We start from the raw sequence: 21,654 nt of genomic DNA, 5'->3' as shown, positions 1-21,654 counted from the left end.
CAGCTTGATAGTTACTCCTACAGCAAACCTGACATATCCTCCAGAGAAATCCTGTATCTCTTTACATACATAGAATGGGATTGCAAACAAAGTATGAAGAAGATAAAAGACATTCTGTGATATGCTATGACAAATAATCTAAAAAAATGTTATTAAGATAAAGGTGAAGCTAAATTGTAAAATCTTGTCCAGCAGAAGATTTAGTTGATTTTCAAATCTTGATAGTAATAGTTCTCCTGTCACTCTATTTCCTAATATTTTAATTGATCCAGGAAATGAATAAAAATGGCAATGGATTTAGTAATGTGTGGGAGTTCTAACAAGGGTACCTGAAGGTATTTGATAAATATATATTTCAGTCAGTAAGAATTCTTACTAAATGCATGGGTTATGAATTACTGAATAAGGGTTTAAGGACAACATTCTGGTGAATTTAGCATCAACAGGATTGAAGTTTGCCCCATCACCTAGTTCAATAAAAAACAAATTGTTATTTATCTACTTATTTCCTTTAGAAAGTAATACACAGCTTTCCGGTTTGCATTTGTATTTTCTTTTTCTCTTAGAAAAATCTCATATCTGTCTGACTTTCTCACTATACAACCCATCGTGAAGGTGACAGAAATAATACTAGTCGGCACTAAAGGAAGGTTATCAAACACTCAAATAAAATACCAAATATCACTAGCCCATTTCAGGTGAAAAATACTACATTTAGTCAGTAAGACTTGCTAGTAAGGTATTTTATGTTATTAAATACCTGTTATAGATTAAATAACTGTTCTTATAAAGTAAAATAAAGAACTTTCACAAACCAGTAATACTTACGTGCGTGGAACCACAGCAAGTATTACAGTATGCTCTGACAGCTCTGTGGCACGAATAGACCTGAGGAAACAAAAATTTCTCAGTTATATTGAATGCTTTCTCAATATTGCTCTGAGCACCTTCACTGAAAATATAAATGAAAGTCAAGACTGAAAGACACCACTGAGGCTAGAAATACAATAGTGCACTGCCAAACCTAACTATCCCCACTTAGACAAACCTTTTTCATTTTGCCACTAGATTTCTCATTTTGCTCTATGCAGGTGAGAAGGCAAAAGCTCCAAAACCACAAGAGGACAAACAGCAGCTTTTCAGACCCACTCTTATGACCCAGCAAAAGTTTCCCCTGTGTTCTCAGCTTATCTGGGGCAAACTGCCCTGACTGCGTGAGACGAGAAAGGTCAGTCCATGCAAAGCATCTTCAACGCCCTTGACTAATTTAAACAAGAATATCTACCCCCTCTCATATTTACCACTGTTCTTCTAGACATTGCAAAATTTTGTTTAGAGGATGGGAAGTGCATTCAAGGCATGAAAGTAAGAAAAGTGGGCATACCAAATTACGAAAGACTGCAGTTTATTTAATACTGAATAAACAAAATTTTACCATGTTGCATATCATTGAGAAACCAAAAAAGATATGACCAGCTCTCAGAACATTCTGTTTAAGTGCCTAATGATACTTTTCTTTTTTCACTCATATCACACTGTTCTGAATAAACAATCTTTATGTTTATCTGTTGGTCTTTTAAAAGAACTTAGACTGGCACAAGAATTTGAGCATTAAGATGCCCCTTGTCATAAACACGGCAAATTTCAGCTCATGGCAGACTAGCACAGTATGGTGCAAAATGTATGGTTCAGATGAACCTTAGCAAAGGATCCCAATACTAAGCACTTGTAATCTTAAATTAGCTTAAGCACAACCATGTTGACTAGAAGGATGATGCAGACTTTTGCAAAGAACTGGCACTGCCTGACCTTGTGGACAAACAAACACATTCCTCTGAAGTCTGTAGCTTCAGATTTTGCTGCAGCAGTAAGTCAGGGAAGAAGCAGCATCCAGTGCAGGGAATGGTTTCACAACAGCTTTGGCTTATCCTCTGGTAGGAGCCCCATGACCTAGAGATAATTCTACAATTCAGCTTTGGTGTAGTGTAGTTTTCATATTATTATCCTCTTGCAGATGTATGCAAACCTCCTGGCCTCAGTCCCCAGACTTCCATTTTACTACAATTTTAGGTGTTCATTTTTTGTTTGTTGTTTTTATCTCCCCGCCTCCCCCCCTTATTTTTTTTTTGGTTTAAAATTCGGTGTTTCGGTTTCATACAACATGTTCTGAAGCTTAAGAGAAGTATAAGGTGCCTTAGGTTACCTGCAGATATCTTCTGCATCAAAATGTTTGGAGTTTCTGTGATCTATAACAATTATTTCTTGGTGCTTATCCAGGAAACATTCAAGTGCTGACTCCAGAGTCCAGGCAACATTGCACCTGTATCCTGCCCTGTCACAGGCCCACCAGAAACCATTGCTTTGGTTGTCTTCTTTTGCAAAGATCAGCAAAACCTGCAGGGGATGGAGAACAGCAGCAGCACATCAGGTACATAAAGTAGTCCTCTGCATGGAGTAAGTCTTAACAAACACTTCTACCCTTTGGAAGACTGAGTCTGCTTTAAAAGTGGGAAGCTTGAACCACAGGTTGTAAACCAGCCAGTGCAGTAGTACACCCTTCTTAATGGACATAGTAGTCATCAATAGACAATCAATAGTCAACTGTTTTAAACAAGGACTGATATTTAGGACAAAAGAAGCTTGCCACATGATGATTTTTTCCTAGCTCCTGTTCCAATTCAATCAGGAACCAGCCAGTGTGTTCAAACATCATTGCCACTCTCATCAGGCCATCCCAGCTACACACAGTTTTGATTGTAATGAACTGTCTGAAATGCAACTGCCTGAATTATCACTTACCATCCCTGAAGACAAGGGCAAAAAATTAACACAGTTTTATTTATTCTTTCTTCTTTAATCACAAAAAAGGGCATTAACCAATATTATTTCAAAGCTGAAAAGAACAACAGGCAAGCAGGTATGTGCAAGAGAAAAAAGTACCAAAATGTGTCAAGTTTTTACCCAATAAATTGTACCAAACTGTTCTTAAGCATATAATGTAGTTTAGATAATTTCAGCTGAACACTAAAGGAACTTAAGGAACTACTCACACAAGATCAGATAGGAAGTACACTGAGGTGCCACTCTAAAGATCAAGGAAATGCTGTTTGCAACCTAACACAGAGAACAGAAGCTGAAAACAGCTGTATTTCTGTGCCTCTCATGTAAAAGAAAGTGTTTTTCAGAGAGAATAAATTTTTCGTCCTTGCCCCATAATGCACAATTTATCAGTGCCCAATTTATTCATTCCCATTACAGCTGCACATATTTACCATAGCGACTGATAACTAACCATGCTACCCCATGTGTCAGATGAAGAAAAGGGCTAATTTAGTGCAAATATGCTGTGAAAGAGAAGGCCTCAGAAAGTCAAAAGTTTATCCACAGCTATTAAAATTGCACAAAAAGTCAGCAGCCAGAGGCTTGTCATGTATGAAGCAAAATCCTGTTCATTTCACAAATAAAAGTAACCCCCTGACTTTATTGAAAAAACCCGTTCAAGAAAAATATGCAAAATTTTGCTCCAAATGCTTATAGGAAAGGTCAATAACCTTTATCTGCCTTGCTGTGTGCAGCTGTGGTGTCAGTACATGAATTTCAACACCATCAGTCCAGAAGCTAGAAAAGGTGACAATAGCTTTCCTCTTATCTTTAGCTGTCTGGATTGTTAAATTCTAAACAATAAAAAACCCAATCATTGTTACTGCAACCGAACAACCAGCAAGATTTCATTAAACAATGGAAGAAAATTATATGCTCAGAATTTCTGTAAATATTAAGAAGGTAAAATTTTCAGTGTATTGGAAATTCAGTGTATTTGATTGCAGTTATCAATAAGCAGATTTGGTTTACTGGCACTTAACATCCAACATAACTGTTGTCACTCTTCCTAATCCCTGGGTTTTCTCCCAGACATCAAAGTGTTGGAAAGCAGTGACATGACCAAGCTGCAGATTTTCTCATTCCTGAGTCAAGTCCCAACTCTGATAAAATCATCTGTTTGGTTCCAGCTGCCATTAGTTTTACTTTGTTCCTGGTTTGGAATGTTATGGGGAAAGAAAATTTGAGGGGGGCAGGAGTGGCACATTTTTTGACATATCTTTTTTCTCTCAGCACTCCCAGTCTGGAAATAAAGGATGGCAAAATGCAATAATTTACCAGCTGTAAAATAATGGAGCTAATTAAACGATCCAACCTCTCACTCGTAGGTAATTACCAGCACACAAATCCTTCTGAAAATATTAACTTTAAAAGTCATTTTAAAGTATAACTACTACGCTTTCTTATTGACATTGGTATGGGGCTTACTATAAATAATCAAAACATAATGTAGTTTGTGACTAGAAGTATATTGCATTATATGTAATGTACTAGTAGTGTATTTGTATGTATGTAATGTAACTAGAAGTGTATTTGAACAGTACAGTCAAAGTCAAGGCAAAAATACAACAATCTAAACAAACAACATGATCAAGGAAATGCTTAAATTCAATCTGTTTTCCTTGGCAAAAAAAACTTCATGTAGTTATTTTTCTTTTTGCTGCATGATTTGCCAATGTTACTGTAAAAAGATCATTTTACTCAGTGTTGTCTTAGTTTAGCAACACCATGGACTTTCTCTGTAGAGGCCTTTCCAATTTTGGTGATGTACTGAAATTTTTACTCTCTTCCTAAGTATTTGCTTTACAAAACTATTGCACATCTTGCTCCCAGTTTATTATACAAAGGCAGGAAAAGGACAGAAATTTGTTTTAAAGAGTTCGAAATACAAGAAACATCAGCTGAGGATAAACAGGCTACCAAAAGGAAAAAGAAAATTACAGCAACTTAAGGAGTTACTTAATTATTTTCAAATCATCATATCCCAGCAAGAGACTTCCAAGGCAGAAAAGACATAGTATTTCTGAATAAAGTTACAGAGGAGCTCCTGTTACATTGGCATGAGGGAACAGAGAAATGCTGTGCATCATCATGCTTCATTTGCAGCTCATTAGGGGAGATCACAGTGTCAGTGCTGTGAAAGAGATGATGGTGAATAAATGTCCTAAAAGGTGAGAAAATGCAGCATTTGAATAGGAACATGTTCAAACATTTATGAGCAAACATTTCTGCAAGAGGATCCAACACCTTTTTTATGTGCACTAATTGTTTATAAAAACCATTGAACTCCCATGTCCCCTGGAGAAAGCACATTTCCGTGCACTTTCAGCACGGCCATTTCTGAAATCAAACCATTCCTATTTACAAGCCTTGGTACAAAGTTGAGGCAGTTGGGCAAGCTGTATATGGGATGTTTGGAGGGCTGGAGCTGGCTGGTTTGCTTTGGTCTCTTCCCTTTGCCTCTTAAGGCCAGGAGCCCCTGGGCTACAATTCCATACAAACTAAACCAGATTTTTACTCTGACACATACGGTCATGAAGTCCAGTGGGAAATCTATTAAATGGTTTATGACGAGTCACAGGCACAAGGGAGGTCACTTCTCAGACAAAACGCATGTGCCATTTTGAGGTAGGCACAAGTGTCCCATAACAACATAAAACACACCAGAATAAAATTAACCTCACTAAGAAAGGTCCCAGTGGCAATTGTTTTAACAAACGGAACTTAACTTCTCAGACAATTGTAAACATGATCAATCATCCACAAACAGACATTTAAAATGTGATACTCAGTAGCTGTTTGCACTGCACAGAGAAACATATAATTGTATTGTCAAGATGGAATAAAAGATTAGCACACATTTTTTAAACGCGTGGATATGTGCATTACTTGCCAAATTATCTGAGGTAACATGATTTGTTCCACAAACAAACAAGGTGGGTTTACATAAAGTGTTTTACTTAACTGTAAATAAGTAAATGTATGGCAACATCTTTAAGAAAAATTCTTTAGTTAATGGTTTTACTTAATAATTTCTGCTTAAGACAGATTTCTTTTCTTACACAGATTCTCAATTGTGAAATGTACAGACAAAATAACACCTCATCTGAACAGATACCAAGAAGCATGTCAGTTTTTAAAAACAACAAAAATCCAAATTTCCCTTGGGAAAATCCAATTTCTACTAAATAATATCCTGGCAAAAGCACTGAGACTATTTGTTGTTGTCTTTAAATTGTACTTGATAATCTTTCTGAAGATGAACATGATCTAAAAACATTTTTTCTGTGAAAAAGTTCCACACTTCTATGTTGAAATTCTGTGCAAAACCAAAGACTGTTCTACTGCTGAAGCCACTGCTCCACAGTCTTATTACAATATAAAAAAGTGGCTTCATCAGATTGAGTCATCATTAAGACTGAATGTAAAGACTTAGAAATGTAAAGCTTTATGAAGCTTTTCTTCCACACTTGGATATTTCACAGAAAGGGTGACTGGTGACTAAATGTCTCTGTATTTCTCAATTAACTGGCCCATAAATTAATTCAGATGAATCATGTATTACCAAAACAATGTTAAAGGCTAAAATTATTTAATTTCCTATAATCTGAGAGTTCCAACATCCACTATAAGCTGAAAAAAACCCCCACTTGGATATGAATCTGTCACAGGAACAAAATGTACAGAAAAAGAAAGAAGCATGTATGGATAAGAGCTGTTGCTCCTTAGCTGAAGTTGCATCTGTTGGAGGTCATATGATTTCCTGGATTGGGGGTCTGAAAACATAGTTCTCTGTCCTGTTCTGCTAAAACCAGCAAAACTGAACATATACCTAAGTTTCATGAAGATCTCAGCTTTGGTATATCAAAACTGAACAGTTTGTAATATCCATAGGGGCAGATCTTTCTTTGGTTGATGCGCATACACACACACTCATACTGGCAGGACAGGTGCAAGGAATGAGGGGATGTTAATGGAAAACAAAAGGTCTTATCAACCAAGTTAATTTGCTTGTAGATCTCTTCTCAAGCAATCAGATACACAAAACATACATTATCTGTCTCACAGTCCTTGTACAAGTGAAATTAAAGTATTATACCTAACTATAGAAGTTGAACCTTAATTTCTTCTTCTATTAATGCTGAATAGACTCTCTCAGAAACTGAAGGAGCATCTTACCTGAATTGGGTATTGTGTCAGTCTCATGGGCCCAACTTGTACTTCTGCAGTTGAAGCCTGCTAAAGAAGAGAAATACAGGGGTGTTTTTTTCAGTCTGGGTCTTAACAAGACAGCATTTTACATACAAGACTTAAAGCTCTAACAGAACCATGAAAGATGTTAAAAGGCATGCTAGCATATGAGTAGCAGCCTCAATTTAGTTGCTTTGAAGTACATCTTACATTATCATCTTCACCAAATTCCTGTTTTTGTTTTATTTGCCTGTAAGTCAAATATGGTAGGATTTTAAATAAAGAAGCAAGAAACACACACTTCCTTTCCCCTCTTTCCCCAACAGAGTACCTAGGTTAAATAGGGGGACTTGTTTGTGCTGGAGACTACAGAAATCTATTTGTCTCTGGCAAAAAGTTATTCATTTGAATGTAATACAGAACTTCTACTAAAGGTCTTGTGATGCATCCTAAATAATAATGTTTTAATGGGATTGATAAAGAAAGAACTGACTTTTCAGAAAAGGGAACTGGTCTGGGTTGCAGATTTTAAGTTGTTTTTCAGGACCATAGCCTTCAGTTTTCAGGTAGAAGTATCACTACCATGTAAACCATGACATTTTCAGAAGACATGAGAGCACATCATAACTAAAACCTGCAGCAAGAAAGCCAGTACATGTGGGATGTGGCTTCTTTGTTTGTCATACTTCTTAGGAGCTGGACTGCGTTAATACTTTCTGTGTCTTGATACATTTCAGTACACTTCTCCTGTGCACTACTGATTTGTTTCACTTCAGATCATTAGCCACAGAAGGTTGTTAAGCAACTGAACAATACATATGTCCTCACACTGGTGCACATACTTAAGGAGAAGAGTCTTTAAACCCTTAAAATGTTCATGCATATGGAGAATTAGTTGCAAGTTATCCATCTCCAAAAGGGCACATTCTTTGATCTTTTGGTTACCAGTTACCCCAGTTGCCCCAGGTGTAGGTGAGGTAAAGCAGTCACCCTGCAAGACATGTAATCTGACCAAAACCATAACTGTAGGCAGCTTCCCAAGGCCATTCCCTGGCACACAGGAATTCTGGAGCCTTATTTCTGTGGTATTTTTTTCCTCTGTGGTGCTCATTAGTTTGAGCCCTTTTTTACAGGCAATACTTAACCCTTAAAAAAACATGTATTTTTCAAAGGAATGTGTATAAACATTTAAAACTGATGAAGTTCCCGATATTCTGCTCTTTTCTTTAGAGAATACAATGCTGTGTTAAGCATTAACTGCATGTGAGACAGTGGCATTATGTATAGCTATAGCTGACACGTTGGACTTTCATGCACCACTGCACATCGATTCTTCTCAGACCAACAACGTACGTCAGAAGGTGGTAACGGGCAGCACTCCAAAAGATTAAACTACAAAGCCTGCCACTGTTTCCCAAAAGCAAAAACTGCCCCCAATATAAGTGTAGTTAACCTCTCCTTTTCTCACAGAAAAGCTTCACTTCCCACTTGAGCTCCTGCTGTAGCAGAATGCAGTTTAGTGCCAGTAAGTGTATCTGAACAGAAATGGAAGTTAGCACCCATCATCAAACATGAGTTAAGTTCTCTGTTAGAAACAGAAACAGTTCTCTGAAAGCTCACAGTTCTCTGAAACAGTTCTCTGAAAGTTCACAACTCCTCTTCCCCCAACCAAAAGACAAAAACAGTACATTCACACTCCAATGATAATAAGAAACTCTTTAACAAATCTTTAATCATCATATATTTTAATTAAAAAAAACCCAACATTTTGAGGTAATCTCATTGGACAAATCTGTAAGACTACACAACAGACTTCCATCAGTCTCAAAGCAAAAGCGTATTTTTGACAATACATAGCTCAAACTGTCTCAGAATGTGTGGATCAAGAGCATGAGATTCTTCAACAAAAGAAGAATACAGACACATCCATGTATGTTTGTACACAGATATTTATTATCCATTTATTAATGCCAGGGAAATATCAGGGAACTCACATTGTAAATTAATGCCTTCCACTTTCTACCACTTCAGAAGACATCCAGCATTAGTCACTCTGTATTGTCAAAAATGGGATAACTGTGTCCAAGACATAGATCAATGCAGGCAAGTCTATCAAGTCCTTTACAGAGATTACTTTATAGATTAGCCACTCTTCTTATCCTGTTTATTTTAAAACAACAGCAACAAAATAATCCACTCAGTCAGACTCTGACTCAAGAGTTTTTCTCTCGGCTGTTTCTGTGTCAGCCTCATGAATAGAAAACACTTGAATAGAAGGACAAAAATTTCAGAGTCTTTCTCTCTCTTCCTCCCTTCCTTCCAGATGCAGGGTGCTCCTCCTGCCTTTGCTAACAGCAGGAAAGCCAGGTGAAAATTAGAAAATCAGAGACCCCTGATGTAGGTGAATATGTGCCTGTCCTGCTCAGTGCAGACATGATGGGGTCACAACCACAGAGGGGTGCAGAATACGTGCTATTATACCTGAAAGATTGCTATGTATAGTCTTTAACTTCCTAAAATGCTCAACTTCATTACTTATACAATGCACAGAAACAGATGGGACTGTCAAATTAAGACTGGTAGTGAACCTGAGTATGGGAAGGATAAATAAACTTCATTAGATGCAGTAAAAAATATGTCTGACATCCTCCTTTCTTGTCATTAAGTTCTGAGTCTTGTTTTACAACCTGAATCAGACCCTTGGATTTATATGCCCAAACTGCTGTGGGTATAAGTGACTGAGTCACTTTTCTCTGTCAAAACTCAGTTTAAGGAGGCAGCAAAAATAATGACATGTGTGCCTGGCCTTCATGAATGTCCTGCAAATCTCTCACTCGCCTGAAGGAACTAATTCCCCATCTTCTGAACTCCCAGACGAATAACACCATGAGGACACTGCATATTAGTGATACCATGACCATACCTCTGTTCATTTCCTCACTTAAGTGATTATCACATTGCTGATGATTTCTAATTTAAATAAAGCTATCATTATTTGACTGACTGCCAGGAAGGACTGCTAATAGATCTGCAACCTAAATCAATTAGTATAGTAGCCATAATAGACTTTTCTGGTAAAACATGCAGAGACAAGCCTGATTCCAAAGATGCCAGTGAGAAAATGCCCAATTTCAGTGAGCAGAGGAACAGACACTGTGTTGAAAGCAAAGAAATAACCACCTAGAAATAATAAAAGCTTAAAACAGTAAAAAAAAATTTGCTTTAACATTTTCAACTATCCAATATTATTTTCAGTATAATTGTAATCTCCTAAGCAATCTCCACAGGAATCAGCTATGAAACAAATAATTAGACAAAGTCAATAGCACTTTCTTAGCTCTTATGCTTTTGTGTAAATCAGTGATCACCAATTAACTTACTATCATAGCAGTGCCATTAAGCAAAATGCACTTACTACTTCATTGAATTTTCACCTTTCTAAATCACCAGTACAAAAGTCTTTATCCCATTATGGCTGCAGACTTACAGCCCTTGCTGTTTATGAATCATCAATAATTACCAACACGCCACTGTAATTAGTGTTGACTAATTAGTACAGCAAAATCTTCTTGCATAATTCTGTGCTGCTTCAGAGCAGCAATAGCAGAGCCAACCAAACAGTGATTGAAGCAAAGGTGTTGGTGAATCCATCCTCCTGAAAAGGTTCAGAATGGATGTGCCTGTTGGGAAGGTCCAAGGTCCCTTTGTCCAAAGGTCCCTTTGGACACCCTTTTGTCCTGAAGGCTCCCTGCCCTCTTCCCTTTCCCTTTCACTAGTGCATCCCTTTGTTCAGCTCTGTACCATTTTCAGACCTCTGTCCCTTGGGTTTTGCAAGAAGGTAACAGGAATCTCTTTTTGACCCAGCTTTCACCTCAGCCTTGTGTTCCCCTGGCCACATCTCCATATCCTTGCCAGGGCTCTCTTCACTTCCCTCCAGCTCAGTTTCCTGTATCCACACTTCTGGTGAAGATTAACACTTCAGCCTGTTCCTTGGCTATTACCATTTCCATGTTTGATTGTACCACTATTCTCAATCTCAAGTCCTGTTTTGTTTGTGTTTGTGGTTTTTGTTGTTGTTGTTGTTGTGTGGTTTTTTGGTTTTTGTTTGGTTTTTTTTTGTTTGTTTGTTTTTTTTTTGCCTGGCCAAACTGCAGTCCACAACCATGTATGACTTCAACCCTGGCCTTAGTCTTGCATGAATTCCCTTATGAAACACAAGGCCAAGAGGTGCTGTCCAACACCCTTGGCCTGGAGCTGGTGTCCTGTGCTTCTGCCTGCTACAGCACACCAGGCAAGAGTGCCCTTCCACTGTTCAGCAAAGCTGCACTCCTCTGTTCTTCTCCCTTTTTCCTTTGTCTTGTCTTCCTTAGTAGAACTATATCACAATCTTTCTCCTCTTTTAGCTTTTTATCACTTCTGGTTCATTCAAATCCAATCCACGTGCACCTTTGTATAGTTTAACACTCAGCCACTCCTTTCCTGGAGTCTCCCCCTCATTCTTTGTCAGCTTTGGCTGTTACAGAGAGTATCACTTGACCTGTGTAGCAATTTGTGTTTATTAAGATGGGGCAGATTTATGGGAGAAAACTGAAGAGCTCTTTTCACCTCTGAGTCAAAAAGCCCCTAAATTATAATTTGGCAAAGGCTGGGAGACTAAGTAGGATGAATCACTCCTACAGTACTTACTAATATTGCTGGAGACCTGGTCCTGAGCTAGATGGGTTTTGGTTTGACCTCCTCAGCTTTTTCAGACACCATCTTTCCCTACCTTACTCATTTGTCCTACTGCCTCTTAATCCTCTCCACCCACCAGTACAGCTACTGTCCCACCAACTTCCGCAACTGTCTTTCAGGAAGGACTGCTCTCTGCCACCTTGTTGTCGAATTCTGTTGGGTTTTGTAGGAGTTTTTTGGGGTTTTTTTTGTTGGTTTTTTTTGTTTGTTTGTTTTGTGTGTGGTGGGGTTTGTTTGTTTGTTTGTTCTTTTTTTTTTTCCCTGTCAAATTCTCCTTGCTGTGGTTTCCAACTGACTTCTTCATCTGCTTTCTGAGCCGCTGGTGCCCTTCATTTTCCTCGCCCCCACTAGAGGGCTGACAACTCACTCTGTTCCACGAGCTGCTCCTGCCACTTTTCCACGGAGTCCAGAGGAGCATTGGATAGTTGGATAGCTCGACTCTGAAATCAGTGCAAAGTCATGCTATTTTATTTACTGAAAAAAAATGATCAGACACACATACTACTTGGAAGAAATAAAGTTTTATCGCTGCTGGTGGAGCCACTGCAGTCTCTGCCAGCACTCCTGACAGAAGCCTGACCCGTGAGATACACAGGTAAAAAATACACATATGCATTAGGAAGTGGTGGCCTGTCAACAACATGTGTGACAACACACACTGAGGCATGAGCATGAAAATACTACATCCACAGACAACACACAGGACCCCAAATCCACAAGACGTGTAGGTTTGGCAGGCTCTGTGTGTAGCTCAGGGGTAGTGTTCACAGACCTGCATCTGGTTCTTTTGCCTCTCAAAAGCAAGCAGAATTGTGCTGAGGCCATATCAATACCCCCAGTTAAAGCTATGTCACTGCACACAAGAGAATTAGAAGTTTTCAAGGGAGCAGAACAAAGTCAAGAGGAAGAAGAGCCCTTCTTTCCATGACTACTTTCACCTCTGGGCAATGAAATCCAGCCCCTGTTGTGTACTCTCACCCATGACCTTTGATCTCCTTTTCTACAGTGACCTGTGTCTGCAAAAACAGCATTAAACCCTAACTTTCTTTCCCACCTCCTTCTTCCCCACCAGTCTTGCCTTCACCTGGTGGGAGAGCACTCATTTGGCAGAGAAGCATTTAAAACCAAGCATGGCTAGGCATAGAATATCACATATCAGATCCACCAGCCCACAGCAGACCCTGCATTTCCCCTGTGCTCTGCATACCAGCCTTACTGAGTTCCTCCGGGGACCTGTCACAGAGATGCCTCTGGCTGCAAACTCCACATGTTCTTCAGTGTGAGCCATGTGCCAAGACTTCGTATCTTGCTAGAGATAAGATGGTTACCACAGAATCACAAGGCAGGCAGAGACCTTCAGGATCATTGAGTCCAACCCTTGCCCTAACACCTCAACTAAACCATGGCACTGAGTGCCATCTTCAGTCTTCCTTTAAACACATCCAGGGGATGGTGACCCCAGCACCTCCCCAGGCAGACCATTCCAGTCCTTCATCACCCTTTCTGTAAAAACTTTTTCCTGATATCCAACCTAAATTTCTCTTAGTGCAGCTCAAGACTGTGTCCTCTCGTTCTGTTAGTTGCTACCTGGAGAAAGAGACCAACCCCCACCTGACTACAGCCACCTTTCAGGAGTTTTGGAGAGTTATAAGGTCACCTCTGAGTCTCCTTTTCTCCAGGCTAAACAACCCCAGCTCCCTCAGCTGTTCCTCACAGGGTTTGTGCTCCAAGCCCCTCACCAGCCTCTTTGCCTCCTCTGGATGCGCTCAAGTGTCTCAGTATCCGTCCCAGATGAGTTAATTGATCATAAAAGGAGACCAGGTTGGTCAAACATGACCTACCCCTCCTAAACCCCTGCTGACTGGGTCTGATACCCTGCCCATCCTGTAAGTGCTGAGTGATGACACTCAGTATAAACTGCTCCATTACCTACCTGGTACTGAGGTCAGTACCTGGCCTATAATTACCAGGATCCCCCTTCCCACCCTTTTTTGTGAATGGGTGTCACATTGGCCAGTTTCCAGTCCTCTGGAACCTCACCAGTGAGCCAGGACTGTTGGTAAATGATGGAGAGCAGCTTTGCAAGCTCATCTGCCAGCTCCGTCATCACCCTGGGATGGATCCCATCTGGGCACAGAGATTTATGAATATCCAAGTGGCTCAGCAGCTCTCTGACTGCCTCCTCCTGGATAACAGGGAAACCATACTGCTCCCTGACACCATCTACCAGCCCAGGAGTCCTGAGGACAAGCCATTTTCACACTAAAGACTGAGGCAAAGAAGGCATTAAGCACCTCCACCTTCTCATCTGCAGTTACTAAGTTCCATCCCATGTCCAATAGAGAACAAAAGTTGGTCTTACCCTTCCCTTTGCCATTAATATATTTGTAAAAACATTTTTTATTATACTTACAAAAGTTTCCGAATTAAGTTCAAACTGAGCTTTGGCCTCCCTACTTTTTTTCCTACATGCCCTAGCAACTCCCTTAAATAATTCCTGAGAGACCTGACCCTCCTTCCAAAGATGATATGTCCTCTTCCTATTCCTGAGTTCTTTCAAACTGCATTGCCTATCGAGGTTGGACATTTGTCTAACCAACTCATCTTTCAGCACACAGGGACAGTCTGTGCCACCTCAAGATCTCTGTTTTGAAGCACACCCACCTTTCCTGGACTCCTTTGTTTTTAAGGGCTTCTTCCCAAGGAACTCTCTGAATAAGTCTCCTAAACAGGCCAAAGTCTGCCCTCCAGAAGTCCAATGTAAAAGTGTTATTGATGTTCCTCCTGATTTCACCAAACACCAAGAACTCTATAGTTTAATGATCACTGTGCCCCAAGCAGACTCCAACCACAACATCTCCCACCAGCCCACCTCTACTTGCAAATAACAGGTCTAACATAGTCCCTCCCCTGGTGGGCAGTCCCTCTCCAGTTCTGGAGATAAGCAGAAGTCCTCATAAAAATTCCAAAGTAAGGACCAAATACTTAAAATTGAATTTCTGTGAATTATGCAGTTGATAACATATTGAATCTCTAAGTTGGTTGGGGTTTTTTGCTTTGCTCTCAGAACCCACTTCTACAACTTCTTTTGTGCAAAGCTGAACAGTTCTGTCTCAGAATTAGCTTCAAAAACAGATGGTAAGATTTCTTTCTTCCTTCATTCTTATTCCACTCTGTATGGTTTCCTGACTTGTGCTTCAAATAAGAAATTAGAAAATTAGTCAACACCACAGATCTGTTTCTTCTCTATTTCTCACTCCTTTTTTCCTGCCTGGAACATAAGTCATCCATTTTGAAGCAACTAGAGTCAGTAGTGATCTTGCTGTTTCAATTTAAAATCAGTGGTAAGGGAAGAAAAGCAAACCAGGGGGATGCAGGTAAACCTCTGAAAGACATGGGGAAGAGAGGGAAACAAAAGGCAGTTAGCACCAACAAGCAGTGGATCATCCTAAGGAAAACAAAAATTGAGAAAGAAATATCAGTATCAAGTTGACAGAGATTTTGGATGACTTCTTGAATAAGCAAGCTGACACTTCTAAGATAATCCTATGAGATCTAACACAATAAACGTGTACCTGACATAAAATAACTGAAGAAAGAATATTATTTTAGGAGTTTTTACATTCTGTTCACAGTGTGGTAGCAACTTCCTTGTGAATACATTATCATAATAGGACAATAGAACAAACAAGCAGAAAAGACACTACTTCAGCCATTATGGTGCTGCATTTGGCATACAAACTACCATTGTTGAGCAGTCCTCAATTCTGCTCACAGCAGCAGCTACTTTGAGACCTTTCAAGGCTTCAGAAGACTCAGAAACTCTCAACCCATAGAGGGTAGCCCACATCCCATTTATTCCTATAATTTGCTGATTAGGGCTTTCAACAGCATCTGGAAGCTGTCCTGTAGTTTGTATTACACAATTTCTCACCATGCAAATTTTTCTTACGTGGATTCAAGAATCATGATCTACTATTAGGACCACTACCAAAATTCTGGCTCTTGATTGTAAGCATAGAATAAATTGGGTGTTCGAGACACGGTTGGTTGAACACATTTGAGTAGGATGCTCCTTAATAAAACCCAAAAAATCTCTAGGGAGATTTCTAAACACATTCATATTTTTAAAAAATATGTGAGGAACAATCAATTAGTCAAACCAACCAATCTCAGTCCAACATCGTGTCTTTGGAAGTGGCCAAAAGCAGAGGGAAAACTGGAAAATGGAAAACCAGGGCAAGCACACAGTGACACTGTCCCTCACGTCCCCTAACCTTGACACTTATAGCTCATCTTAGCTTACGCTTTCCTGCACACAAAGCAGCAGGGCACGTAAATTAGGATCATCCCTGTCTTCACTGACCACGTAGGGTGTCTCAAAACTCACAGCACTGGGAAACTTCCTCGCCTTCCCCCAGATATTCAGAACATGAATAAGAAGAAGGGTTTGGCTAATGGCTTGAGATGTTAACTGAAAAACGAATGAATAAAGAATTGCAAAACTTGTGGCTTGAAGGGATCCCTGAAGGCCATCTAAGTGGTACTATTGCAATGCTTGATCAGGTCAGCAATGGCTTTGCCTATCCTTTGTCATCATGGCTGCTCCTCAGCAATCACATTCCAGCCTGTACTGACAAGAGAGGAATTAAAATCCATTTACTGGACAAGTGCTTTAATTTCCAAACTACTGTGTTCTTAGATTTTTTGGAAAGAAAACCAACTACAGAATGCATCAAGTTTATTTTGAATACTTTTGACTTTATCAACAGAAGTTTCTCTGAAAGGATATTTATTTTGTTAGCACAAAAATTTCACTTCAATAAATATGCACGGCAGGTAAGTTATGTTAATGCCCTCACAGTGTAAAGTAGTGAAGGGAAAACGAACTTTTCCAAACATCTGTCAAAGTGAACAGAATATGTCCAGATTTATGGATCTTGGCATGGTGAGACTTCTTTCTGTAAATCCATCTGTCATTACTGTGCATTCTCAACTTCACAGAAGTATGAGTCACACACATTACTGGGGAATCCGATCAAATCTCTTTACCTTAGGGAAAAACACACCAGCTGAGACTGAACTGTTTCAAAAATACATGCACTAGTGTCTGGGAGAGAACAAAGTCCAAGACTATAGCTACAGAAAGATATAAAAATTAATTATGTTTTCAACTTTGTATATTGAGGTAGTCAAAAAAGCAACCAATGTGAGTATAGGAACAAAGATTCAAAAACCCCAACTTTATCCTACCATGTAAATTTATGGTGAACCAACACTTTCAGTGTTGTACATAATCTTTTGCTTTCCTTGAGATAAATTAACAAAAACTAGAAAAATTAAAGAGAAAGCAACAAGAATAATAATGAAATTTCAAGATATCTTTGGATAACCAAAAAGACTAGGCTGCTTCTTCTAGGAAGAGAGATTCCTAAGGAACTGAACAAGTATCTATGAAATCAGGAGTAGTGTGGAGCAGAATGAAGAATGACTCACCAAGAGTATTCCCAATACAAGAAATTTGATGCTTGCACTTAGAGCAGGCCACTGGAAGGGGCATTGTTAAAAGAGCAGTTCAGCAAAACTTGCCAAAGGTGGGCCCCTGTGCTGCTGCAGAACACATCAGTAGGAACATCAGTTGAACATAACCTCAGGTCACAGGCCCTTCAGTCGTAAGTCAAAAGTGGCCCAGGGAAAGATCCCTCTTCATCTGCCCTCTTTTCTCTCTGTTGGCTAAGGCTCCTTACACTTGCCCAAGACAAGGTAAGAGGCAGACAGGCATATGGTTTATTATAGGAGATCAATTATTGGGTATGGCCATTAAAGTTGATACAAAAACCCCAAGAAGTGAGTTTCACTACTGGAAATTTCAGGTAATGTGATCATAGAAATATGAACAGAAACAGCTAGAACATAATACTGCAGGAAGAGATTAGCTAAATAATCATGATAGTCTTCCATCACCTCATGGCATAGATAAATATTCATAACTCATGAAGTATACTGCCAGTCTGCAATCAAAAAATAATTTTAAAATATAAAATTTACTTTGCCTTCCAAACACTGATGAAGAAAAAGCACCTGGAAGTTACCTGCATACACCTGAGTTCTGTACCTCAATTAATTTAACGTTACCCTCCCAGAAGTAGATAACCTGAAAAATATAATTGTCTTGGTTTCCACTGGTTAGCACAAACTATATAGTGCTTTACTGAAAGTAAACAAAATCACTAGGATTATGCCCCTCAACAGTCTGAGAGCAGTCAGATGCAGCACCTGAAGTACTAGTATGCAACTGCACATGTAGGTATTTATGGACTCTGCTACAAAGGTTAAAAGGGAAAAAAAAAATTGACTCAAGGTATGTGATGTGGTGTCATGGTTTGACACTGGCCAAATGCCAGGCACCCATGAAAACCTCTCACTTACCCTCCCTGCTACAGCTGGACAGAGGAGAGAAAATTTCATGAAGGGCTCATGGGCTGAGATAAGGACTGGGAGAAAACACTCCAAGGGTAAAATAGTCTAAAATTAAAGATACTGAGTTTATTACTAACAGAATCAGAGAAGAATAATGAGAAGTAAAAGAAGCCCATAAAGAACACCTTTTCCCCCAAATCCCTCCCTCCTTCCCACCAACAGCACAGGGAGACAGGGTGTGGGGGTTTTGGTCAGTTCATCACCCGAGGTTTTCCTCCCCTGCTCAGGGAGAGGAGTCCTTCCCCTGTGAGACCACGGGGTCCCTCCCACGGGAGACAGTTCTCTGTGAACTTCCCCAGCGTGGTTCTAATCTCACCAGCAGCAGTCCTCCCAAAACTGCTGCAGCCTGAGTCCCTCCCACGGGCACACAGTCCTCCCAAAACTGCTGCAGCCTGGGTCACTCTTCCACGGGGTGCATCCTCCAAGGACAGGCTGCTCCAGCCTGGAAGCAGGGCCCCCTCTCTCCATCGAGTGTTCCACAGGACCACAGCCTCCTCCTCCAGGCATCCCCCTGCTCCAGCATGGGCACCTCCCCCAGGGGCTATGGATGGATCTCTGCCTCCCCTGTGGATCCCCAGGGGCTGTGGGTGGATCTCTGCCTCCCCCCTGGATCCCCAGAGGCTGTGGGTGGATCTCTGCATCCCCCCTGGATCCCCAGGGGCTGCAGGGGCACAGCTGCTTCCCCATGGTCTCACCATGGCCTGCAGAGGAATCTTGGCTCCGGGGCCTGGAGCAGCTCCTGCCCTCCTTCTCCACTGACCTTGGTGTCTCCATGTTGTTTCCCTCACATATTCTCACCTCCTCCTCTTCTCTGGCTGGAATTAAAACTGTGTCACCACTTTTGCTTTGATTTCTTCTTAAATCTGTTACCACAGAGGTGTTACCAACATCTCATTGGCCCAGCCTTGGCCAGCAGCATGTCCATCCTCAGAGCCACCAGGGACTGGTTTTTCCAGACATGGTAGAAGCATCTGGCAGCTTCAAAGAAGCCACCTCTGTGGCCCCCCACAATCAAAAACCAGGCCGTGCAAAACCAACACATGTGGTTTTTGTTCTACCAGTTATCCAACACCCTTCACTGTATATATTGCTAGTTTTCAACATCAACCCCAGGCTGCAGTGGTTACCAGGCTGCTCCTTCAGAGAGGATGTCACCATTGGAGTGTTGGCTTTGTATTATCTCCCCTTACTTCTTCTCTTGGGTGGCCATTGCTGGAAGGAATTTTTTCCTGGGTCAAAGAGGTCTGTTCCTATCTTCTTTTACCAGCTCCTGAAAGCCACCTACACACCATCTCAGCCTAAAACCTCTATAAAACACCATATTCCTCTTGCTAGGACAAAGAAGAAAAAAACCAAACAAAAAACCCCCCAAAAAACCAACAAAACAAAACTAAAACAAACAAATAAACCCCCCAAAACCCCACAAAAAAACCCCAAAAACACCAAACAAAAAAAATCAAACCCCAACAAAACCCAGAACAAGCATGTTCTGATGAGTGAGTCATTTATTGAAATTTTCTGAATTGTCTTGCAGTTAGAAAAAAACCTCAGCACTGAACTTTGATCTACATTTTACAAAAATACCAAAATAAACTCCAGTAAAGAACAGGGCATTGCACATAAAGGACAGATATATGTCCTTTGAAAACATAATGTTCTTTCCTTCCTGCTCCTTCACACTGTCAGACAGCATTTGTTTTTCAGCACTTCTGTCTTGACTGTCGAGTTTGGGAGCGGGCAGCTGAAAACAACTAGTTTGGCTTTTGATTAAAGTTTTAGCGTCCACAAGATATGTCTTAGAATTATGCCTAGGAGCTCTATTGAAAAAATCCCCAAACCCCCACAAAAATACAAAACTCAACAACATTCCAAATTGCAAATTCACTGCACAAACACCAATGAAACAAAAACTAAATCTTCCCAAGTTTATAGGATATCAGACACCTATGGACTATTCACTTTTCCCATTGCAGTCTTACATTGACTTTAAAATCCAAAAATAGCCTTCAAAAATATGTCAAAATTACTATTTTGCCATTGACCGATAGAAACCCACAAATAGAATTATTCCCAGAGCAGACCCTACCATCTCAAGAACCAGTATGCTGTCTCCTGTAACAAAGCCTCCAGCTTAGTAGCCTGTTATTGCGTACTACAAATTATCAACATGGAAGTCTGTGCCATGTCTCACACTAAAAATTGTGCAGACAACAAAAATCAAAGCCAAATTCTCAACAAAATAAACAGCTCCAAGGCTCTCATGCTGACTGAATAATTCATGATCACACTTAATTCAGTTCAAGTTTCTATTTTAGTTTTGACAAAGCCACTGCAGCTCATCCAGACAGCAGCAGTCACGTCTCAAATACTCCAAGACTGATATCTGGATATCACACTCTGTGACATGCACAGTGCCTTGCCCACTTGTGAGTCACCAAAATAAGCCACATAAACGTTACCCAAACCCAGCATTTCCATCCCCTATGTGTTGTCGTTCAAAGTTGTCTCACTTATTTTACGATTCTCAAAGACGAAGATCACCTCTCACTTTTATAACAGGGCACACAGGCTGACTGATCCTACAAGTCCTACCCAAACAGAGAGGAAGAGTAAAGAAGAATCAAAGGGGTATTAATACAAGGTAGGTATAAGTGACATGCATGAAGTGGTAGAGAAAGGGGAAGCTCTGACTCACAGGAACAGAGAAGCAAGTGCTAGATGTACCTAAAGAGTTCATACCTTGCAAGAAATACTCTGATGAAACTTAGCTACTCAGTCTTACAAACTCGAATGCATCATGAAAATTTGACTGCCATCATTTTGTTCATATAAATGCATGAAGGATCATCATCTGATTTTAGGATTTAACTCTTGCACACAGTTGCAATCCAAATAAGCTCTGCAAAAGCATGGAAAGAAGGCATATAATAGACCTTCACCTGGTCTGCTGAACCAGTGCAAATTGTCACTTATGCAATAAGCAATAATAATTTTGGTATTGCTCATCACTATTTACACAGTGTGTGTGTGTGTGTGTGTGTGAAATTAAAAGCTTTCTGGAAGAAGTCTTTCTTTGGACATTTTGTTCCAGTCTTACCAAGGAGAAGCACCATTAAATTAAGTGCCATGGTTCAGACCCAGCCTTAAAACACTCATGCAAATGTTCTATAGAGACCTCTCACTGCTACTCCAGTTTTTAGGTACTGACATCTCTTTGAACACAATACAGCCATTTTTGTCCACCACTAAGATTGTCCATCATGAGGATGTAATAATGCAACTTACAACCAACTCATTAATGAGAAGATAAAAAAATTGCATTGTAATACTCTGCACAAACAGTGAAGAACAGCCTTCTTGAAAATGGCT

General features: G+C 40.1%; 1 protein-coding gene across 3 annotated transcripts in view; it reads right to left on the bottom strand.

Annotated features, from left to right (window-relative positions):
* PDE8B (phosphodiesterase 8B) overlaps nt 1-21,654 on the bottom strand; it is a 79,728-nt gene that overhangs the window by 34,683 nt on the left and 23,391 nt on the right. For 2 of the 3 annotated variants that reach the window (XM_066180766.1, XM_066180767.1), the window contains exons 2-4: nt 7,060-7,119; nt 2,204-2,394; nt 829-888 (exon numbers count right to left, since the gene is read on the bottom strand). In XM_066180766.1, coding sequence (XP_066036863.1) covers nt 829-888; nt 2,204-2,394; nt 7,060-7,119 — 311 coding nt within the window. The remainder of the gene's footprint in view (nt 1-828; nt 889-2,203; nt 2,395-7,059; nt 7,120-21,654) is intronic. The other variant, XM_066180765.1, reaches the window with a different exon arrangement.

This window comes from Chamaea fasciata, unplaced genomic scaffold (genome assembly GCF_029207755.1).
Source record: "Chamaea fasciata isolate MVZ Bird 193981 ecotype frontalis unplaced genomic scaffold, bChaFas1.0.hap1 SCAF_4, whole genome shotgun sequence".
Taxonomy (NCBI): domain Eukaryota; kingdom Metazoa; phylum Chordata; class Aves; order Passeriformes; family Sylviidae; genus Chamaea; species Chamaea fasciata.
This window is presented reverse-complemented; position numbering and strand designations above follow the sequence as displayed.